The sequence below is a fragment of the Chelon labrosus genome (assembly GCF_963514085.1).
Source record: "Chelon labrosus genome assembly, chromosome: 18".
NCBI classification, from domain to species: domain Eukaryota; kingdom Metazoa; phylum Chordata; class Actinopteri; order Mugiliformes; family Mugilidae; genus Chelon; species Chelon labrosus.
In genome coordinates, this window is record NC_140351.1 from 17,699,533 (window position 1) to 17,720,649 (window position 21,117).

Here is a 21,117-nt window from a genome sequence, read left to right on the forward strand (position 1 = left end):
TGTACCTCCGGGCAAACCGGACAGTGTTGCTTCTCATAAAACTCCAGTGCAGGAGCCAGCACGAGACTCACCGCGTCTCCTGTAAGGGTCTTAATTGGAAACAACACTGCCCGCGGGACCCGACGCTTGTCTCATTCTTTCTTGTTGATCAGATAACTCAATCACACATTAGCTGGCTGCCATATGCTGAGAGCAGTTTAGATTTGGCTCAGAAGTAGGTTATGACACATTTGGATGCCTGCTAGCGTCCAGTGGGCCTCTCGGCAGGGACAGAGCGCTAAACAAGAGACAGCTCGCAGGTAAAACCTTGAGAAGAAGCAGACTACGTGTGTGTGTGTGAGAGTGTGTTTATGTGTTTGACACCTGTTAGTCTCAGAGTCCAGTTTTAAGAGAAGCTTCCTGTCAGTGCAGTGCTCTATACGCTCTCTGTTCCTCTCACACACATTTACATTCAGGCTATCATCACTCAGTAGCAGCGGGAGAGCTTTTAGCCTGAGGGCGAGGGCCGAGTCGCTCTGCGTCCTGGAATGCAGTTGACTTTCTAAATCCCCACCAGTCTATCCTGGGGCAGCGGGGCAGGGCCTATCTCAAGCCCCCTTTTCCACGTGAGCCACGTCTGGAATCCAAGCAAGCCGCTTCTCCCAGCCCTCGCTTATTCACCGGGCGCTCCTCGCCTTGTCTCCAAAGTGCAATGGAAGAAGAAATTGCAGATGAAGACAAAGATTGCTCACTCGGGGAAGGTAATGGGCTTTCTGACACGCCACTGGCAAATGAATATACATCCTTCAGAGGTTTGTGTGTGTGTTCTGTCTGCTGAGTGTAATTTGGTTAGCAGTGGGGAAACTGTGTTCGGGAGTTAAAAATAGGATTGGAACTACATGAGACGTGCTGCGGCTCTGCACTTGAGCACGGTGGGGGTTTGGTGAGGGGGCATGATCATGACGCACCACCACTTGGTATTTCTCAAAAATAATGCCTGTTTTTTTTTTTATATTTACCGATCAAAGCAGTTTTGCATTGACAGCAAAACTGGATAAAAGTGTAGATTGGAAGAGGGGAACGTAGTGGACGGGTTGAGTGGACGGCTCAGCTGATGCAGATACGAAGCAGGTGTTTTTCCACTTTCCACAAGTCACAAGTTACTGCAGTAGTTCAAACTATGAAGTAACCTTTGCTTCAGTTCTAATGTATCTTTGAGGGGAAAACAGGAAATTCCTTTTTCACCCATCCGTGGATCAAAACATGCTCTTAACCTTTAAAAGAGGAAAAGAGAAGCCGTATTAAACCACCCGCAAAATAGCTGCAAATGAAAATTTCCTCCTTCAGCTTGTTGAGGAGCTGAACTCTGTAAGAGACCCTTTATTTTTCATCATTACCCTCTGAAAGGTGCACATTATGGCTCAGGCTACCTGTCTCCAAAACAAGACAGCACATCAGCTCATTTTATTGCTTTTTCCTCCCTCTGTTTTCACACTCCAGAATCCCTCTTCTCTTCTCTTCTCTTCTCTTCTCTTCTCTTCTCTTCTCTTCTCTTCTCTTCTCTCCTCTCGTAGCGCTCCCGCTGATGGATTTACAATTTTGGTCTCGGGCGATGATTGATTTAAGACAAGATTGCATGGGATTGCGATGTTTATGTGCCTAAGGAGTTGTGCTCACTTTATCTCTCCATTCTGCCACATATCAAATATCTGCCTCGCATCGTTTTTTTTTTATTTTCACATGGTGATAAAGAGAGAGCGTTTCCTAACGGCAGAATTAAGCCCGCTTTCGATGAGAAACATCGCCCATCGACGTTAACTATATTGCCGTGATCACGCAGTGTAAAACTAGACATCCACAGCACTCAGCGGGAGCAGAGCACAAAAAAAAAAAAAATGTTTTACTCTATTTTAAACATCTCCTCAATTAAACGTATCGCATCTGGGAGTTTCTTCTCAATCTCAGAATTTTACAAGCAGTACGAACAGATGCTTTGGATATCATCTCCAAGTTTCTTCATTTGTGCCTCATCTCGTTAATGTACATCCTTGGCATTTTTTTTTTTCAAGTAAAGAAGTCTGAACAGCTGTTTTTCATCACTAATATTGTGCCTGTTATATTACATTAAGGAGTTATTGCAGAAACATATAACAGCATGACTATGTAATGAACTGGACCGACTGTGCAGCCGAAAGCTTTTGTGTTGCTTCTGCTCCTTCTGAATATGGATGAAGTCATATTTTCCTTGTCTACACGCAAAGCATGTTTCAGTAAGAGAGGTGCATCAACAAGGCAAGCTTTAGATGGATGATTTGCCCTGACATGCCCTCTTTATGACCTATGGAGGAAAAACATACACGCACGCAGTTGTTGTTGATGTGAAAACAGCAGAGCACATTTGTTTTGACCGCTCCGTGTCCCCTCTGTTCCCCTTTAGAGCAAACCAAGAGCAACCTGAAGGTAACCTCCCCGGAGGACTCCGAGCACACAAGCCGCAGACAGGCCTCCCCAAATGGGACGCCCCTTTCGAGGGGGGACGCCAAAGGCAGCCGCACTGTCCCCCGAAGGCACACGTTAGGGGGAGCCCGGGGCTCCCGAGAGATCCTGGCAATGCAGCCGTCAGATATGGACAAGAAGAGGGAGGCCTTCCTGGAGCATCTGAAGCAGAAATACCCTCATCATGCCTCGGCCATCATGGGCCACCAGGAACGGCTGCGGGAGCAGGTCAGTGGTTTGAAGCAGGCCGGGGAGTGCAATGTTTCTAGTTTGGAATATTGTAGTAAACTCAATGTAAATCTGCAATTTTCTGTTTTTTTTTCATTGATTGACCACGAATCAAAACAGAAAAGGGGTTTTGATAATTGTGCAGAGAATTATCAACTGTGTTACCATTAACGTGTCTTTTAAGGCATGAAAAGAGTTTTGCTCTGCCTTATTTCCTATAAAGTGCACAGGAAGGAATCTGGTGGTGAACAAAACTGAGCCAATGGAAGAATAAATACTATAGTACTTCACAAAAACAAGATTAATCCTACTTTCAATCTGTGTCCACTTGATGTGTAAAGTCATCGTCCCTCTGTGTGGCCCAGCAATCTGTTTAGGTAGACTTAGTGTCAATGTGAGACCTTCTATTTTAGCCTTTACCATAAGGTTGTAGCTGAGCTGAAAACATAAGTATCCAACATCTGGAAATCCACATTAGCTACAAACACTGATTAACATGAAAACTGTGAAGAAACTCTACTCTCTGTAAAGAAAGTCTACATTGCAGCCTCAAAACGGCATCCTCTCTCTTTTCGCTGCAGGTTAAATGTGAAGTGTATCCTATAAATCTGCCTGTCAGGTTTCCCTCCCACAGCTGCTGTGAAACAGCGAGGTGTCTTTTTTTTTTACGACGGAGTTGAAAACATGAAAACCACAAACAGTTTGAATTGCACTCCCGTTTTGATCGCGGCAATTTGTCTTGCTTGCACAGTAGCGTCATTCTGGTTTGTATATTCTAGACAGCCAAATGATATACGTACTGTATATATATACTGTATATATAGAGAGAGCATGTTTTCCAGTGTCGGTTGGTAGCGAGCTATTGGAGGTTAAAAACTCTCCTCATGCCTTTTTTAGCTTTCCGAAGTCAATGGGGACGGCAGCACAGAGGGAGTCTCGAGGTGGACATTTGGCTCACCTGGCCATTGTCTGCGTGTTTGCTCTGGGTCAGGGGACACAAAAGCGAAGAGCAAGCCGGCTTTGTAGCCAAAACAATTGAGGTAATGGTGAGACTGGCACCGAGCCACAGGGGAGCTCCAGGCGATGGTACAAGGCATTGTGCAAGAGGGATTGTGTGTGCTGCTTTCAGACCAGCCCTCACTGCCTTGCCTGCATGCAAAACAAACCCTTTTCAGAAGGCGCTGCTTAAATCCACTCATTTCCTCTGTAGATTTGCATAGGCAATATCAGTCACCAGGGATGATGGTGTTTTGTGAGCAACAGAGTTGTGTGTTTTTTTTATTTTAGCCACCGACTCATCCTCTGATTCTTCTCTGTATAGGCTCGCTGATCTGTATTTATAAAAACTAAGTGGTGTTTTCAAGAGCAAAGGACAATGCAGAGAGGAGACTTGTGTGAAATACAGGCAGTCAGACAGGTAAGTTCAGATCAGTACTGGGGTGGAGTCAGAGTTGCCATAGTGACTCGTGATGTCACTGCTGGAGGGGCTCAGTTTACGTGTAGGTGCCTGTAGGAGAGAGCCGGCTCCCTGTGAGAGAGCTGTGTGTGAGCGCAGGAGCGCTGCTCTGCAGGAGAAAAAGAAAAAAAAAAAGGCAATGGACCTGAGGATTGTTTGGAGACATGGCTCTCTGTACGTGAAGCGCGCGGAGGAATAAAAATAAACTTTTTACGCAGACCGGAATAAACTTGTCACATCGGCGGCGTCGGTCCTCTCAGAGGGAACGCAGGTAGGCTATACCGGGAATGTGCTATTATTTCAGGCAGCCAGTGCATGCTTCTCACAAACTGAAACTCAATGCGTATCCACTGTAAGTAGTACGCCGAAATGCATGGATTGTTTTGCGCTTTGGAGCAAAGTGGAAAAAAAAAAACGCCCAGGAGTTTCTCTACTCCTGCTCGCACCGACACGCTGTCAGGTGCTGCAAACTTCCAAGAGGGGAACTCGGCGCACGAGTTTTTTTTTTTTTCAGCAAAAAGTATTTTAACACAACTGATACTTATCGACGCCTTGAGGTCGTCTGTTGTAAACTGTCCCAAAGTGCACCTATCCTGTAATTTTACGCAGTTGTGTAGCAATAATTGCGCAGCAAATTGTGAGCGGACGTTGGTGTTTTTTTTCTACATGCTGTGTCTTGCGTAATGATGGTTATGATGATACAGTAATAACAGATGATTGTTACGCGGCTGATTGCTGTTGTTGCTGTGCGCTTTTGGCAAAATATTAAAATTGAGAAGATGTGCTCCAATCGTTTTAGACCTTGTTTGTCGTTTTATCTTTGCCCTGGGTGTGTTTTAGTGCCTTTAGCTGCTTAAAAAGATCTTGGAACACAGTTGAGACCTGCTGCGTTTTCTCCAAAGAAAGAAGGATTTGTTAGACTTTCTGTTGCATGTGGACCTAATTCTTGGCACCCAGTCAAACGTGTACATATGATTTCGGTGAACTGAAGATGTGGGATAGTTTCCGTGATCATAGTCTCCATAATGTGCCCTGGGTCGCTGGATTTGTTGCTGCATCTCACATTTAATTTTCAAGGCTAAATGCTTGATGACTTTATATACTGTGGATACTACAGGATCATAGGGAGTGACAGGATGTTTTTTGTCTGTGTGTGGAAAAGAAATTTGAGTTTTGTGTCAAAGAGAATTCAGTTCAGAATCCACTGTCCTTATTAGTAGCAGATTATCTAACAGTACTGTAAAAAATATTAAGTTCCACATCCTTTGAAGTTCTTCCCTTAGATGCTAAAACCCTGAAGCGAGGCGAGGGAGATAAACCGATCAGTCAGTTTGTCAGACATGACACTTTTAAATTGATTTTGAAATCACACAGTTCATACGTTATTCAGATCGGTGGGATGAGATTTGAGTGGCTCTTGAATTTATTATGTCATTAAAGAAGATGTACAAGGCGCTGTCATAAAGCGGGCTGGTTTGAGCACGAATTTCTTGGCAAATAAATTCAGTGCTGAAAAATGGAAAAAAAGAACGAGATGATTGAAGATCGCATTTGGCATAATCTAATTCGGGATGTCAAGAGGAATGTATTCCTTCACTGCTAAGAGAAGCAGCAGAAAACAAAATAATAGTGACACGTTTATGGAAGTGTGTGTCGCCCGCATGTCCTGGGGAGCTGTAATTATTTATTTCCGAGGGAAAACAGCCAGAAAGTGTTGTAAAATCTATGATAGACAGTGTGGGAGAGGGAACACTTGCTGCGGTTCTCACGCAGATGTAAAGATGCCGACCATACAGGAAAAGCAACATCCGTCGCAATTCATGCTTCAAAGGTGAGAAGGAAATGTCTCCGGAGGTTTGAGTTACAAAGGGCGGGGATTTATCAAGGTCAAGCGGAGGTTGAGAAGATGATATCGCCTGAAAAGTTAATGACCCCACTCCACCCAGAATGGCTTCACAAATGCTCTCACACACAGACACAAACTGACTGACTTATCCTCATATGAGGTGCCCCTAGATCTTTCTCTCTTCTTCTGCGGTCCATAAAACCACAACAAAAGCGAGTGGTTTAATTTCCTCCTCTGCTCATCGGGCCTGCAAAGACCTGGATCCCACCCAGGGGAGATGAGATAACATCCCGTTGGCCCAACGGTCACCCATCCTCTCGCCCCTCTCTCTCTCTCTCTCCCTCCCTCTCTCACTGCCCGGGGGCCCTGACAAGCACAAACTGAGCTGCTTGACCGATCACAAACACGCACACCGAATTCCCTCCTTCCGCCTGTGTGTCACAGTCTCTGTGTGATGAGGTGTGACTCGCCGGGCTGAAAGCGGGGCGGCCATGTTAGGACAGCTGTCTGTAGCTGTGGGCACTAGAGAGACAAACGGATGACGGGTCTCCCCCTCCCAAGCTGTGATAATTCATTGGCTGATGAGAGCAAAGATTATGACAAAGGTGTGGGTCAAGATAAATAAATAGTTTGCTGGTGTAAATTTCTGGCGGATGCTCATATTCCCCCAAAGTATGTGGTTTAGTTTGCAAGTGGGCTATGCTGAAAAAACATGTTTCGTATGTTGTGAGACTTTTTTGGATCACTTGCCTTGTGCTAAATGTTGTCAGTCAATCCAATTCAAGTCAAAAAATGATCCAGGATGGGAACATTTTGAAATAGTTTGTAATGTAACTCAGTAATATTTTGTGTACAAACGCACAGTTTAACAGACCGACAAGTTTTTTCTGGATTTTCTTGCTTGGGCTGATTTACATGCGGTCAGCAGTAACGAAGCTTGACAACAAGCAAAAGACTGTTTAAAAGTTGTCAAAAGTCACTCAGTGCCACTAAGTGTTGTATTAATAATATTTATTTCCTTTTTTAAGTGAAACCCAAGGTCTCTGCTTGGCATGATGGAAGTTTATTACAAAGTTAAACTAATTTAAAGGGAAAGTAGACCCCAAAATAATCTACACCGATCAGCCACAACATTAAAACCACTGACAGGTGAAGTTAATAACACTGAGCATCTTGTGACAATACAATGTTCTGCTGGGAAACCTTTGGACCTTGCATTCGTGTGGATGTTACTTAGACATGTTCCACCCACCTAGACCAGACCAGGCCCCCCCCACCACCCCATAGCAATGACACTCCTTGATGGCAGCAGCCATCCCCAACAGGATGCAGAATGACACAGGAACACACACAAAAATGGTTTAGGAACAACTCAAGAAAACATGAAGAACAACACAAGGTGTTGACCTGGCCTCCAAATTCACTAGATCCCAAACTGATCAAATATCTGTGGGATCCACAGAGGCCCCTCCCCTCAACCCATAGGATCCAAAGGCCTGAAGACAAACTTTTATATTTGATATTAGAGCGAACTGTCTCGTGAAGGTGAAGGAGGATATGATGGCAAATCTTCTCTTTTTCGTGACTTTTTAAAAATATTTTCTAAAGTAGATTTAACTCAGTGCCATACATAATGATGTTTTCCATCAATTACCATGCATCCCATGAGAAGAGTGTAAGAAAAAAGTTTTTTGGAAGCCTTGAAAAAGGATCACACTAGTTGCTGGGCTGCATGTCAAAAGCAGATCAGTGATATAAATTTAGCTTGGACACATTGCTTTGTTTGGTAACAACATCAATAACATGGCAGTCCAGTCATCAGTGTTAAACTGGCAAAAACAACAGTAGACCGAATATGCACCAGAAACTGTCCTCCTGGGTCTTTTTAAGGCATTGCAACATTTGGCTGCTCTCCCACATAGTTTTCTCTGCGGGCTCCCAGCCCTGCTACACTCTTGCTCCCTAGAACCAAGGTCAACTAGATAACACTGGCTCCGAGCATGCATTAATTCCCTTCAAGAGATCTGACTGCGATCTGAGGAAGGAAGAACAGAGGCAGAGTTACTCTTGGGGGAGTGTTGTTCCTCTTTTTAACTGAACTGCGCACACAGAAAAGACAATTTGTTGCCATCCTCTCCTGGCACAGTATCTCTGCAATGGCCGGGATATCACAGAGGCTGAACTGGCAAGATATACTTTCACAAAACGCCTCTTTAGTAAAGCCTGTATTTCACCTTGAATAACACAATCGGATACTGTGTCGAGCAGTTCTACCGTAAAACATCTGTTTTTAATCACTGAACCCTGAAAATCAGGAGCAGACTTTGCTTTTAATAGCATATGCCACCTCTGCATGAAGTGACGCTTTGTAGCTCTACCTTCAGTAACACAAACAAGGACCACAAGGTTAATGACGGGCGTGCGCTGACCTGCCAGTTAACCTGCCAGTTAACAGGGGTTATGTGGCGGGGGTTTAGGGGTGCAGCACCCCAGCTGAGGGGACAAGTGGTCTGTGGAGTGGCGCCAAGGCTGTGTCTAATCCCGCGCGTCGCTGGGGGTGGGGGCGTTAAGCCGATCTGACAGAAGGCCCTGATGGACCTGCCACTGATCACTGCTGATAATGAGTCAAGCCAGACAGAATTTTACACACTGTCTCAAACGCAACGCCACTGTGTTAATCAGACCAGCTAATCAGGTCTGAGCTCCTTTCTGTGCTGTATTAGCCTCGGTTTAAGGTAACGACAGCAGTAGGAGCCACCTTCAGCTATATTGTTGCTTAACGCACAGGTAGTCGTTATGAGGAATGCAAAAAGTTGAGATTCTCCTGACAGATTTACAGATACAGGTGAAATGTCAGGGACATTTTTAACCTTTAGGCCCTTACATTCCTTTGGGAACATTTAAAAGCATTTGTCAATATAGCAAGTGTAGCATGAGTACTCTCTGACCTGGCCTCTTATAAAACTACCAGTCAACTAAAGTGTCAATAAAGACAAGGGAAACTGGTCAAAAGGACAGTTTGAATATAAGACAGTTTCTACTAACTATTCCACGTTTTGCTAGTCAAGCCAGTTTGCAGACTAGACGGATGTTCTTTGCAAGCACGCATGCACGGTCACGTGTGCACTTTTGTGTGATTTGGTATGAAGCAGACCCTTTAATGACATCAGTTTCCAGGCACAGCTCTGCAGCACAACAATTCTGCCAAAACCGATCTACAGCATATAATGTGTATGACAAGGAAAAGAAAAAATGTGCAAAATCAGTATTTACATAAGCCGCCAACTAATAATATGAGATTAACTTCACTGTCAGTAACAGCCTTCAGCAGCCTCTCCCAGTTGTGTTTATCATTACATTTAGTTTGTTTAGTTGTCAATAGCTGCTTGAAGGAAGCACCGGGTTCTTAGCACCCTTTCCATATGCTGTTAGTTTTCATCAGCAGTTTGTGTTGTTGATGTTTAATGTTCTCGTTAGTTTAGAGTCACGGCAGTTAGATTAATGGAGAAGGAGTTGCCATAGCAGCAATGTTGTTAACATCACGTACACCATCAAATATGACGCTTGATTTATGCTTCCTCAATCCAGACGCCAAGTTGTGACTTATGTGTGTGCCCAGCGCCTTTGTAAGAATTTATACTTGTGAGCCGGTGTGTCGGTTCTGTAATTATGCCACTAAAACACGGTTGCTAGTCAGCTGTGGTGAGTTTCTTTGAGCACCTCTACAAATGGAGACTGGAACTGAGCGGCTCATGTTGGTGTCAATAAATGTTAACCAACAAAAAGTTTTCACTGCAATGCAGAAAGGAGAGAAGACGTCTGAGTAGATGGTGTGTAGGAGGCATAAGGCGGCTGAATATTCTATGCTCGACTGACCACTGGAAGACACGGACAAGGAAATGCATGTCTGACCAATCACAGTTGTTGGGGTCACACTATATGTAGGTACATTTCTGGAGAGATGGAAGTCAGGCTACGGCATCTGGTTTAACGTAGGGCACAGATCTAGCTTCAAATTCAAGTATGGTGTGCACTCTTGTTTTAGATTGGATAGCTAAAGAAGCTTTTTGAACTTTTGAAGCTATTTTAACTTTATTATGATGGTGTATTAATCTGTCAGAGCCATTTGGACCACATGAGAGACTGTGTACATGTTTATGGCCTGAACCCAAAGCAAGGCGTCATCATGGTTAGCGCTATGAAAGGGAACAGCTACAACTTACCTTCGCATGTAGAAAGGAGAGGCAGCCAGTTTGCTTTGTAACCCCTGAGAACTAAGCAGGTATGCTTTTCAATCTCTACTTTTGCTTTGCAAGTCTTTGCATGCAACCCAACATCTGGACTCCACCTTGGGCTGAAGGTATGAATCCAACTTCAAAAGGCGAAGCAGTTACAGAGACACACCGGGATGATTTCAGCACTGACAGGACCAGCTATAAACATCTGGCTCAAACCTCATTTTGACCTGCTGTGCCTTATTTCCAGTTTAGCCCCTCTCTGTGGAGACGAAGAGTCGGAGTGTCGAGGAGAAAGAACGGCAGCAAACTTTCTTAAAAGTCAAAGGACGTGTTGCTTCTGTAAATGTTTAAAATACATTTTTCCATTGAGGAGAATGTGAACACATGTTTTCCTTTTACTAAACAAGATGACATATATGATAGGGAACACATGGAATGTGTGGAATAGTTCATGGCAGATAAGTATATACCAAGCATCTAATGGAATCAGTAATAAATAAAGCGACTTGACAGAAGTGGCGCATGCGCTGCAGTTATCGTGGCACTTCTACCTCAACTGTTTTACGAGAATTCACACAGGCATGCAACTCAACTGTTGCTACACTCTTTTGGTGGGTGTTAAGCACATTGCAGTTGACATACTAACTTACAAATCAAGTCTGTTATCACCCTGTGCGGGGGAAAACATGCTGGCGATTTAGCACCTGAAGCCTGCGGCTGTTGTTTATTGACGGAGTTGAAGTTTCATGACTTATTGCGTGTGGTTGCCTGAATCACGTGGAGCTGAGAAGCTGAAACCGTGTGCGTTCTTATTGTTTCTGTCTGAGGTCAAACACAAGTCACCTCGGACAGATAATGGGCGTTGTATGTTACCACCAGTCAGCGTGAGGAGGAAAACAACGGGCAGCAATGAGGATGATGTATTCAGGAAATACAGAAATACTCCATGTAGCACTGCCAGGCTTAATGAAAACTTAGTGCTGACTTTTTTCTACCCACACACACACAAACACACTGAGAAACTCTCTTCTGGGAGAGAGGGTATAATAAATCTTAAGCTCAGTGGAGGAGCTGTGTGGTCTTCGGTGACTTATTAATTAGGCATGAATAGCAAAGCCATTATCAGGGCACTCTTCATGGGACTAAAAGGAGACTTGACACTTGACAAAATACTGTGACTCCAGTATCTAAGCACCAGAAAAGATTACCCATTTGTCGTAAATGTAAAGGTGACGTGCAGAAATTTAGTTTACCATTGGCCCTACTGGAAGGTTGTCTTCCTTGTTCATAACAGAAATGTGAGTATATGTGTATGGACCATGTAGACTAAGGATAAAGGACTGGTTCCTCTGGAGGGAAGAAAGCCCTCTTTGTCTTGGTGACCACAGGCTCAGAGCCACACACACATCCACCCATGATCAGATATGCACGCAGGGAGGCTCGAATTAGACCTGGAAGGCCTTTTATTCTGCTCTCTCTGGAGACAGACCAGGTTCGTGTGAAGACGTGTCGGATAAACGGCTCACATCTGAAATGTGAGCGCGGCTCCGTCCACTCTGCTGTGGAGGAATCCTGTGTGTGTGTGTGTGTGAGAGAGTTAATCAAACATTTATTGCGCTATTCCGGGATGCTCCAAGCTTTGAAAGCCGCAGCACGAAATGTGTCTTGCTGTTGATAAAGTAATATTATGAATAAAGAGCAAGTCCAGACAGATCATGGCTCTGAAGCCCCGTCAGCAAGTAGCGTGCATGTATTTCTTTGGCAAGAGGGAGCTGTGAGAAAGGGAGACCTACTTATGCGTGCACACTCGTAGATGTGTACAGATGAATTCATGCGAGACTAGTGCATGATCTGTCAGTCTTGGTGTAAGTCTGGGCGTGTTATCTTACGTAACATGTTGACTTGAGTGCAAGGCAGAAATCACAACACAGCTTCACATCAATTGAATAAGGTAGATTTACATTTATTGGTTTGGTTTGCTTAGGAACCTTTCAGAATGGCGACCATGCATAGGTATGTAGTCATGGGCGTGTCCAAATGTATGTGCTACTGGACAAGAGCCTGCTGATTCCTTGCCAAGGGTCTCAGGATTCCCGGGCATAGAAGGGACTTATCTCCTTGGGACACAAGTGTCATCTTTCTGTCTTTCAGTCGTAGCTTCAGGAGAATGAGATGGAAGCTTAGATTGGACATGGGGATTAGTGCTGAAGCTGCGCTTTTAAGATAATGTTTATTTTTTTTTTAGGTCTGAATGGAAACTTTATAAAGGCTGTGGCAGGGATTGCATTTCCTACTCTAAGGCTGCCTGACAGTAAGAAATATTCAATCATCATGATTTGTGCAGATGTCCTGCCACTGTCCAACAGCCTCAAGCACCAGTGCACGAGCATAATAAGTAACAAACAATGACTTTCCCCGGCCGTGCTCCTGGTACGGATTGTGTGTGTTTGAATTGTGCTGCCAGATCGTTAGGGATGTGGGGGGCGGTGCATGCACGTGGGGGGTGGCCATCCGCTGTGAGGTAGAGCAGAAAGAGACCAGGACAGGGCAGTTGTGCAGAGCAAGTGCTTGAAGGATTGTAATAACATTGCAGGAAGAGACCCTGTTTCCTTTAGAGCAGGGAGTTTCCAGTCTCACATGGAAGCCACTGCTGAAAGAAGATTGCAACTAGTCGAACATGGTAAATACTGCGTTTATTCTTTTTAATGTGAACTAGAACGTGTTTCTTGCTGAGAGTTTTACATGACATATTTAATAGTCAAACAAAATGGCTCAGCTTGAATCTGACATGACGGAAGCAAATGCAGACAGCGTTCTCTAGGTTCATAACCTCCCGTCCACCCTCCTACGTAATGGCTACACACAGTTGGCTTTTGTGATCCTGCGCATTGAGACGAGTAGGTGATGCCTGCTTGTGATAACCCTGACTAACTCCAAATCTGTTTGACAGTGTCGCTGAGCTGTTCAAAATGCCACAAGAAGCGTAAGAGATTGTCATCTCAGCGCCTTCCTTCACTGGGTCAACTGACACAGTATTGTTTCTGTTGTGACTACGCGCTTCGTTATCAGTCTGAATGATCTGCTTTATTATCTTTTACTTGTAAATGCTAACTTTTATGAATGCGACAGTACCCAGTCTGTTTAATGTTTTGCATATACATTTGTGTCTCGGTCATTTGATTACAAACTCGTAAATGCCGGGTCTTGAACCACCACAACTTCAGTACACGCCGTCACCTTCACACATGGCAATTAACGAGCGAACCCATCTCTGAAAGGTCGTCTGGGGATTTTGATGACGGGATTACTGGAGGAATGCATCAGAGGAGGGAGCGAGAGAGGGATGCGGCGGCAATGAATGGGAATGGATGACTGGGGGATTTTGGTGTAATGTCATTTAGGCTCTGGAAGACAAAAGAGGATGGTGTGTCCATAGACAGCCAGCGTACGGACTGAGCGCTGACCCGTTGATTGACAGTGGCTTTATGCCTCAGTGTAGTACACACTGCAGTGACACAGTTTTGAACACACATGTGTGTTTTTTTAATTAACTTTGTGCCTGTTTTGTTGAACTTTGTCTCTGTGGAATAGATAAATTGATTTATAAAGAGGAAACAGGGGCAGTTTTGTTTTAATGTTTTACTCTGGGGCACTCCAACACGATAATCCTTTTACTCATATTTGATTCTTATAAAATCAACTTTGCCAGAGTCGGTGCTCTAAGTGGAATACCATGTCAGCGCGAGTCCAGCTCGGGAAGGGGTTAACAGTCTGCAGAGCCACCGTCCTCTGTTTATGTGTTTGCCATGCAGATCAGGCCAGGTAATTACAGTTAGCTCTATTTCCGCTCCCCAGAGCTCGAGCCAAATTAGCATCTTAAGTGGAAAGGCATGCACACAAGGCTGGCATTTAAAGATACGCAAGTTTTCTCCTCCGCTCTCGTGTTTACATTCTTTTTCCCACCTAGACAGACAGATAATATAGAATCAGTGAATGAAACCCGTTTCTCTGGTTCCTGTGTGTGTTTACTCTGTGTACATAACAAATGATGTGTGAATGCATACAATTGTACTCTGACCCCTGTTTTTGCCTAATGGGAGTGACTTGTGAATGCGTTGTCATAGCTCTCCTCTATTACACAGCCCAAAGGCAAAAAACATCATCATGACAACAGTGATATCAGCCAAATGCCCTCATTTTTTTTAAGCTTAAAGCTATTGCCCAGTTATGTTGATTGTATAAGAAAGTAGGCACCAATCAGAGGGCTTTGTGTGACTGACAGCAGGTGTGGCACATGACAGTCTGGCAGCTTTTGAGGGCTATGTCTATACTTAAACCACCATGAGTGACACAGCAGGCTCCTGATGGGAGCTGCCATTATTCTTAACAATCGTAATTTACTTTAATCGCCCCAGCCCGGCTCCACATGACACGCTTGTCTGTCAGGAGCTAAGACGGGGCCAGCATGATATAACATAATCTACTCCGCTTTGTGAAATCACGAAACATTGTCCCCTCGGTTTGAAAGTGGCTTTGTAATAATCAGGACAGGTGACAGGTTGCACTATGAAAGCAAGCCCATGCCATACGTGCGTGCTCATGACACAGAAATAAAACGCTGGCATCGGAAGAGAGGGCAGCGCATGTAGGAGCACTGACCTATAAAGTTTCGAAATTGCGTATATTTTAGGAATGCAGACACACGGACCTGAGCTTTCTTTCTGATGGCCGTGTACTGTTTGTCAGGCCGCGGTTGCATAAATGTTTGCAGGATGTCCTGGGTTCGGGTCAGATTTTCTGGAACAATGGCCCGACTCACTCATGCACACACGCAGTCTCTCTTGGTATCCCTCTGTGTCTTGAACACACACATGCACAGACAGAACACAATTTAACTACTTTTAACTTGCGTCTACTTCCTCCACAAGCTTGGTTGTTTGTCTAATCGTCGCTTATCCAAATTGTATTATTCTTGACATCCATTTAATATTAAGCCCCTACATGCAGACAATTTGCGTGCTTCGTAGCCTGAGGAAAGGGTATGCACCTTTAGAACACGCGACATGAACATTTAGATCACTGAGTTATTTCTAGACCTGCTCTTACATACTCTGACCATGATGATTATTTGACACGTGTCTCTAATAACAACCCGCTGACGCCGGCTGCAGCACTTTGCAGACAACTCATCACCGACAGTTTCTGATGTCCCTGACACATTCGAGCTTTATTTTCTAGACACGTTCCTTCCCGAGGGGCTCTTTTCAAGACTCCATAACTCGTCATATTCCTCCGTATAAGCTAATGTTGGTGCCTCGGTTTCGCATTCATCACAGCTGTCAGAGTCAATGTGGTGTACAGAGGGAGCCACTGTTGAAAAAGCAGAATACAGGCCCCACGGTTTTGACCGAAGTGAGAGAAATCACTGGTGTGGAATGCGCTGAATGTGCGAGCGGGTTGAAGCAGGTTTTACAGTGCTAATCAGCGGTCGGCCTGCGGCTTTCACATCTGGACCTTAAAGCAGGAAGCGGTTTACGGGGACAGGAAGTGTCTTTGCAAGTGAGGCTTTTAGGTGATATCACACGCAGCCTCTGTCAAATCTATGAGAAGAAGAGAAAGAGTGGAGAGGAAGAGACAGAGACAGAGAAGTTCATTTGAACTTAACTGTTAACCTTTGGAGGGGACACCTCATTTGTCAGATGTGGACTGGTGTGGAGTGGTTTAACTTAATTACCCCTTTCCACAGGGAGGTAGAAGGTCTCATTTGCAATTTTCTCCATCTTTATATTTGACTCTTGCTGCTTTAACAGCCTTTCTCTCCTGTGCAATTCACCTGTCATTGTGTCTATTGTATTTTTTTTTTTCCTCTGAGAAGTAAAACTTTTATTTAACCGACTTGATATAAGACTGTAAATGCTAAGAAAGGACATTAGACCTTTTTAATTAACCACTGAATTAATAATGAATATCTTTTTGTATTCTTTACTGTCAGGGGTTTTGCCACTATATTTGTATCAGCAGTAGATTATAGTGGCTTATTCAAATAGATTACTACTATTCCCTGCTCATCTTACTCTTCTTTTTCAGATTTCACTAATGAGTGATTTTATAATAAACAAAATGATCACTAAATGTATCAATTTAGTTGTAGTTTTGTTGCTGGTATATAAATGAAAAGTTTTCAGTGATCAGTTCTAGGGTTCTGTATCCGCAGGCATCTGGCGATACTGTCAGCAAGGCAGCATATTGGAATTTACAGATCATTTAAAAATCGTATTCAAGGAAAACTGTTAACGTATAATGTACGTGTCCATAAAATGTGAGCAGAAAACTTTTTTGAACGGCAGATCTCTGTAATGTAAGCTACATACACGGGAATGTAAGACAAAGAAAAGTATCATTTGACTAAGTCAGCGAAGAAATATAAAGTTTGTTTATGTGAACAAATCAGTAAATCTTTCCATGTAAAATATAAATTTAAAGAACAATGCGATTTTTGGTATTACAAAATATGGTATTGCAATACTCAAGTGTATTGATATTTTCTTACACTGCTAATCAATATGACTCTAGTTAAAAATGGAGTCAGAAATGAGAGGATTAGCCTAGCTTAGCATAAAGATTTAAAGCTGCGGAAGCATACAGCCATACTCTTTACATTATAAATCAAGCTTTATGCAACTACATTTATCTTCTGTTGTATCTCCTGTATTGTATATCACACTCCATGCAGTTATAATGTGATAAATTAGTTCTTGATTCCATTCAGAAAATTAACAAAATTTGCCATTTAAGCTTTTTCAAATTACTGATATCAATAGTTAAGTTAACTTTTATACAAGGGTAAATACAAGTTCGTCTTCCTCCACTTAAGTAGGGATTTAAATATTGGACTGACATAATTACTACTCTGCAATATGATTCAGCGCTTCCATGGCTACACACGGTAGCATTTGAGAAGGCAGAACAGCATTGTGGGAGGGCTGTTTATACTCACCCATCAGCGAATGAGATCATAAATCATTCAGTGTTCAGATTAAATTCCCGACACATGTCTGGTTTCAGGTGACATGTCAACTCCATGTGACCTCTCTGTTTGAAAAGGTGACTGTCGTCGTGTGTTAACTGCCTAAGAGCTCGTTCATATTCATTCATTTTAATCCTCCGGGTGCTGCAACCTAAGCGTGTTTTAATGGAATTACAGAAGCTGAGTGATGGCTCAGCAGTTTTGCCCAGTCACCGTGAAAGTGCATCAGAGAAATGTTCACACACTGACTCAGCTAAAATGACATGGAGACAAGAACCATTATCAATTAAAATACTACTACTATTATTTTTAAAAAAACAGGGTTTAGTGTTTTTACAGCTTATTTTAACTCACATAATCTTATAAAAAAGGGCTTTAGACAGTGTTGAAGATACCTTTGAATCTTTGAATCTTCTTCCTTCATTTTCTTTGCTCTGCCGTTGACATTGATTGGTTTCCATGGTTCTTCTGTTTTGTTTGACAACCATGTCTTTTTCCATCTCAACCACCCACTGGCATTTCTTAGCCATTTGCTTTTCTCCCTTTCTCCCCTTTTCTCCCGTCAGACTTTACAGGGCATGCTCTCTTCCCTCCACTCTGAGCTTGACATTCAGAGGTATTTGATGAAAATCCAATTGCCCCACAGAGTTAGTCAGCCTTTTATCTTATCTGCATCTCACTGTTGCGTGTGTCAGTGTGTGTGGCTACGTTCGCACCCTCGCTAACATCTGCTGTGTGACCCATTCTCACCCAACCTCTGTGCCCCCTTGTCTCTCAGCGTCTGCCCTGACTGCTCCTGCCGGCTTGCCTTGGCTCTCAGTCTGAACTAGTTCCGGCCGAGAGAGGCTGGCATAAATGTCAACTGCACTTAATATAAAACGTTTAAATTCTTTACTTGGGCGTACCAGTGTGACAGTACAGCAGCAAGAGCATGCAGCTGTGTTTGATAACCTCACGGACCTGGCCTGTGTTGGCTGCGTTAGCTCTGCAGCAGCGTACAGGTGCCAGGGAAGAAGAGCATTTCACAAAGGGCCCAGTGTACACCGGCCATTCACTTCCAGACTTTGAGGTGCAGATCACCTTACAAGAGCGCACAATACCTCAGTGGGCTCTGCAGTCATGTCACACACCGCCTTATTGTAGTTGTGGCTCGAGGATGCCACGTCATGCAGATCTGATTACAGAGTAGAGAACTGATCTTAAAGTTTTGATGATTTCTGATCTTTAATCAGTGCTTAAAAGAAATGTCCTCTTCTGGATTGAAGGTTTCCTTTTGATCTGTTTATGTTGTGGCACCTTTACTAACTGTGCCAATATATGGGTGTGTGTACTATTTAACAGTAGACAGTCCTGTTGCACAATAAACACATCATCAAGTTTTATAACTTTAGCTGCTGTTATATGCTTGGTGGATGATACGGGGAAGTGTTTGATGTGTGAGCATGTATTAACGAGATATAGTAGTAATGCCGCATTGCACTTTGGCAGATATAGTGTTATTTTCTACTCAACCAAATGCATTTTATCTTAAAAATATATGTTAGATGCTCAGTTTGAAATTCAACCCATGTTATTTGTATTGGTGTGACGTTGTAAAAGTCTTGCATGCAGTGCATCCTCTTGCATGCAGTGCATCCACGCGTCTCATCTTTACTGTATTGTTTCCACACGCTTCCCCACTCCAGAGCAGAAGCCCAAAGCACGGCCCCAGCCCGCAGCCCAGTGTCGGCGACCAGGTCGACCACCTCTCCCTGGCCTCCCTGGAATCGTTGGACGCCATGTCTGAGTCTGACGCGCCCACCGCCTTCACCCGAGGCAGCCGGATCCGTGCCAGCCTGCCTGTTGTGCGATCAACCAACCAGACAAAGGATCGCTCACTAGGTACGCTAAGTAATAGACTTTTGACTTCATAGCAGTTAAAATGTCTTATTAGTGGCTAACCACAAAAGGTTTGTGTCACACTGTCAACTTCCCCAAACAAAATAAATCTTAAATTTCACCTTTCCAGTCCAAATCTTTTCCCTCACTCACCCATCTTCTACTCTCCTCCTTCCCTTCTCTCCCCAGCTCGGCTCACGGCTTTGTTTTAATTAGAATTCATTTCTTCTGTTGTGGAAGATAGGGGGGAACCATCCACAGTATGCCATCGTGTTATTGACAGGATTAGAAACGGGTCCCCTTATCAACACGCATGGTGCTTCATTTGCATACGCGCTTGCAAGGGCTCAATGTTGCGCAGAATTAGCTTGCTGCATTACACTGAGAGTGGCGAAAAGAGTTTGGGAACTCTCAAAACAAAGTGTAGAGCCTGTAATTTTTTTCAAGAGGACGGCCTCCGAATTTGGCCCCTCAACTAAGCAAAGATTCTGCTGCTGCTGGATAATAGAAGAGCATCTGAGTGGCTCGCCTTTTGACCAAAAGGGAAATGAATGTAACGACAGGGTGTCATTTTCCACACTTTTTAGGTGCCAGCAGAGAATCGAAACCTATACAAAAACGCAACAAACATGCTCTGCTGCACACACGTGTACACACATCAACACACTCAGTACTCACACACACTCTCTCTCTCTCCCGCTCCATCAAAAACATCAGGACAAAGCGTTAGGGCAGCAGGAGGCTATGGGGTGATGAAGGGGGAGGAGGAAAAAAAGGGGCACCACTTTACGACAGTGTCCCTCCCACAGCCTCTCACACACACACAAACACACTTTGCTTTGTCCCTACGGACATTTGGGGCTTCCTACTATCTCGTGCTTGTGCTGTAAGAGTTGGAGCATGGTCTTTTGCAGAGCATCGTAACAGTGAAAGGAGGAAACTTCTAAAGTGAGTATCAAATTAATTCTAGAGCGTGGCATCAATTTTATATTTTAGTATAGTACTGATTTTGTGGTTATAATGCAGTATTTTGCTGCCCTTTGTTGCATTTTAAACTTCATATTATTATCTTATGCACAATTAATTGACACAGAAGGATATTTTTCATAGCTGCTTTGGTTTAAACTTTTGTGTCTCTGTAGAGAGCCGTGGAAAAACTTAAAACTGCTGTCCTGTGCCCATTTGGTCAGAAAAGCCACCGGCCATTTGTTTCCAGTCCTCAGTGAAGCCAGGCGCTCAGGAATGTAACGCGATTCTTCGTTATAACCGAGCTACACAAGTTAGCAAATAAAACTACTGCTGAGGAATTAAAACGCTCCTGCTGCCTGCACGATCAATGGCGCTTTGTCATCAAGCTCATTCGCCCCAGTTGCTAACATCTGGATGAAAACTAGCCGACTGTTAACATAACAGCTCTCGGGGGAAAGATGAGGTTATTCTGCAAATGGGCACTTTGTTAAGTTATTGCTACACAGGAACCCAGACAGACCAGAAAGAGCAATGGATAGACTCAGCATTTTTATTTCCTGGATTTGCCCCTTCTCTCTCTCTGTCTCTCTCTGTCTCACCCTGTCTCGTGGAGCATGTAGGATCTTGTATAATATTTCGCCAACATCTGGGAGCTTTTACTGGCTAGGTCCTTTTATGGGGTTACACCAAGTAAAACCTCCTTTCCTCATAGTAAGCTATTTTCAGTGAACAAAGGCAAAAGTGACATCAAAATAAACTGCATGTTTTGTCTCTGTAACGAAAGTCTCATGAAATGTGACAATTTGGATGTGCTTTTTAACACAGTAGAACATATTTAGAAAACCGGCACAACTTGATTTAACTGCACTTCTTTTAATCCCTTTGCTGCCGTGGAATGGCTACAAAAATCACTACAGTGGTGTTTGAAGCAATGAATCAGAGACTGGAAATAGAAATGTGTTTTTTTTCCCCCCCTTGGCATTGTTTATACAAGTGCAGC

General features: G+C 43.7%; 1 protein-coding gene across 10 annotated transcripts in view; it reads left to right on the plus strand.

Moving 5' to 3' along the window:
- The window catches only part of kiaa1217 (KIAA1217 ortholog), a gene marked incomplete at its 5' end in the record, with an annotated part of 103,451 nt that overhangs the window by 59,247 nt on the left and 23,087 nt on the right, over window positions 1-21,117 (plus strand). For 9 of the 10 annotated variants that reach the window (XM_084566257.1, XM_084566250.1, XM_084566251.1 and 6 more), the window contains 2 exons: window positions 2,417-2,703; window positions 18,956-19,151. In XM_084566257.1, coding sequence (XP_084422383.1) covers window positions 2,417-2,703; window positions 18,956-19,151 — 483 coding nt within the window. Of the gene's footprint in view, window positions 1-2,416; window positions 2,704-4,073; window positions 4,431-18,955; window positions 19,152-21,117 lie in introns of those variants that run through there. The other variant, XM_084566258.1, reaches the window with a different exon arrangement.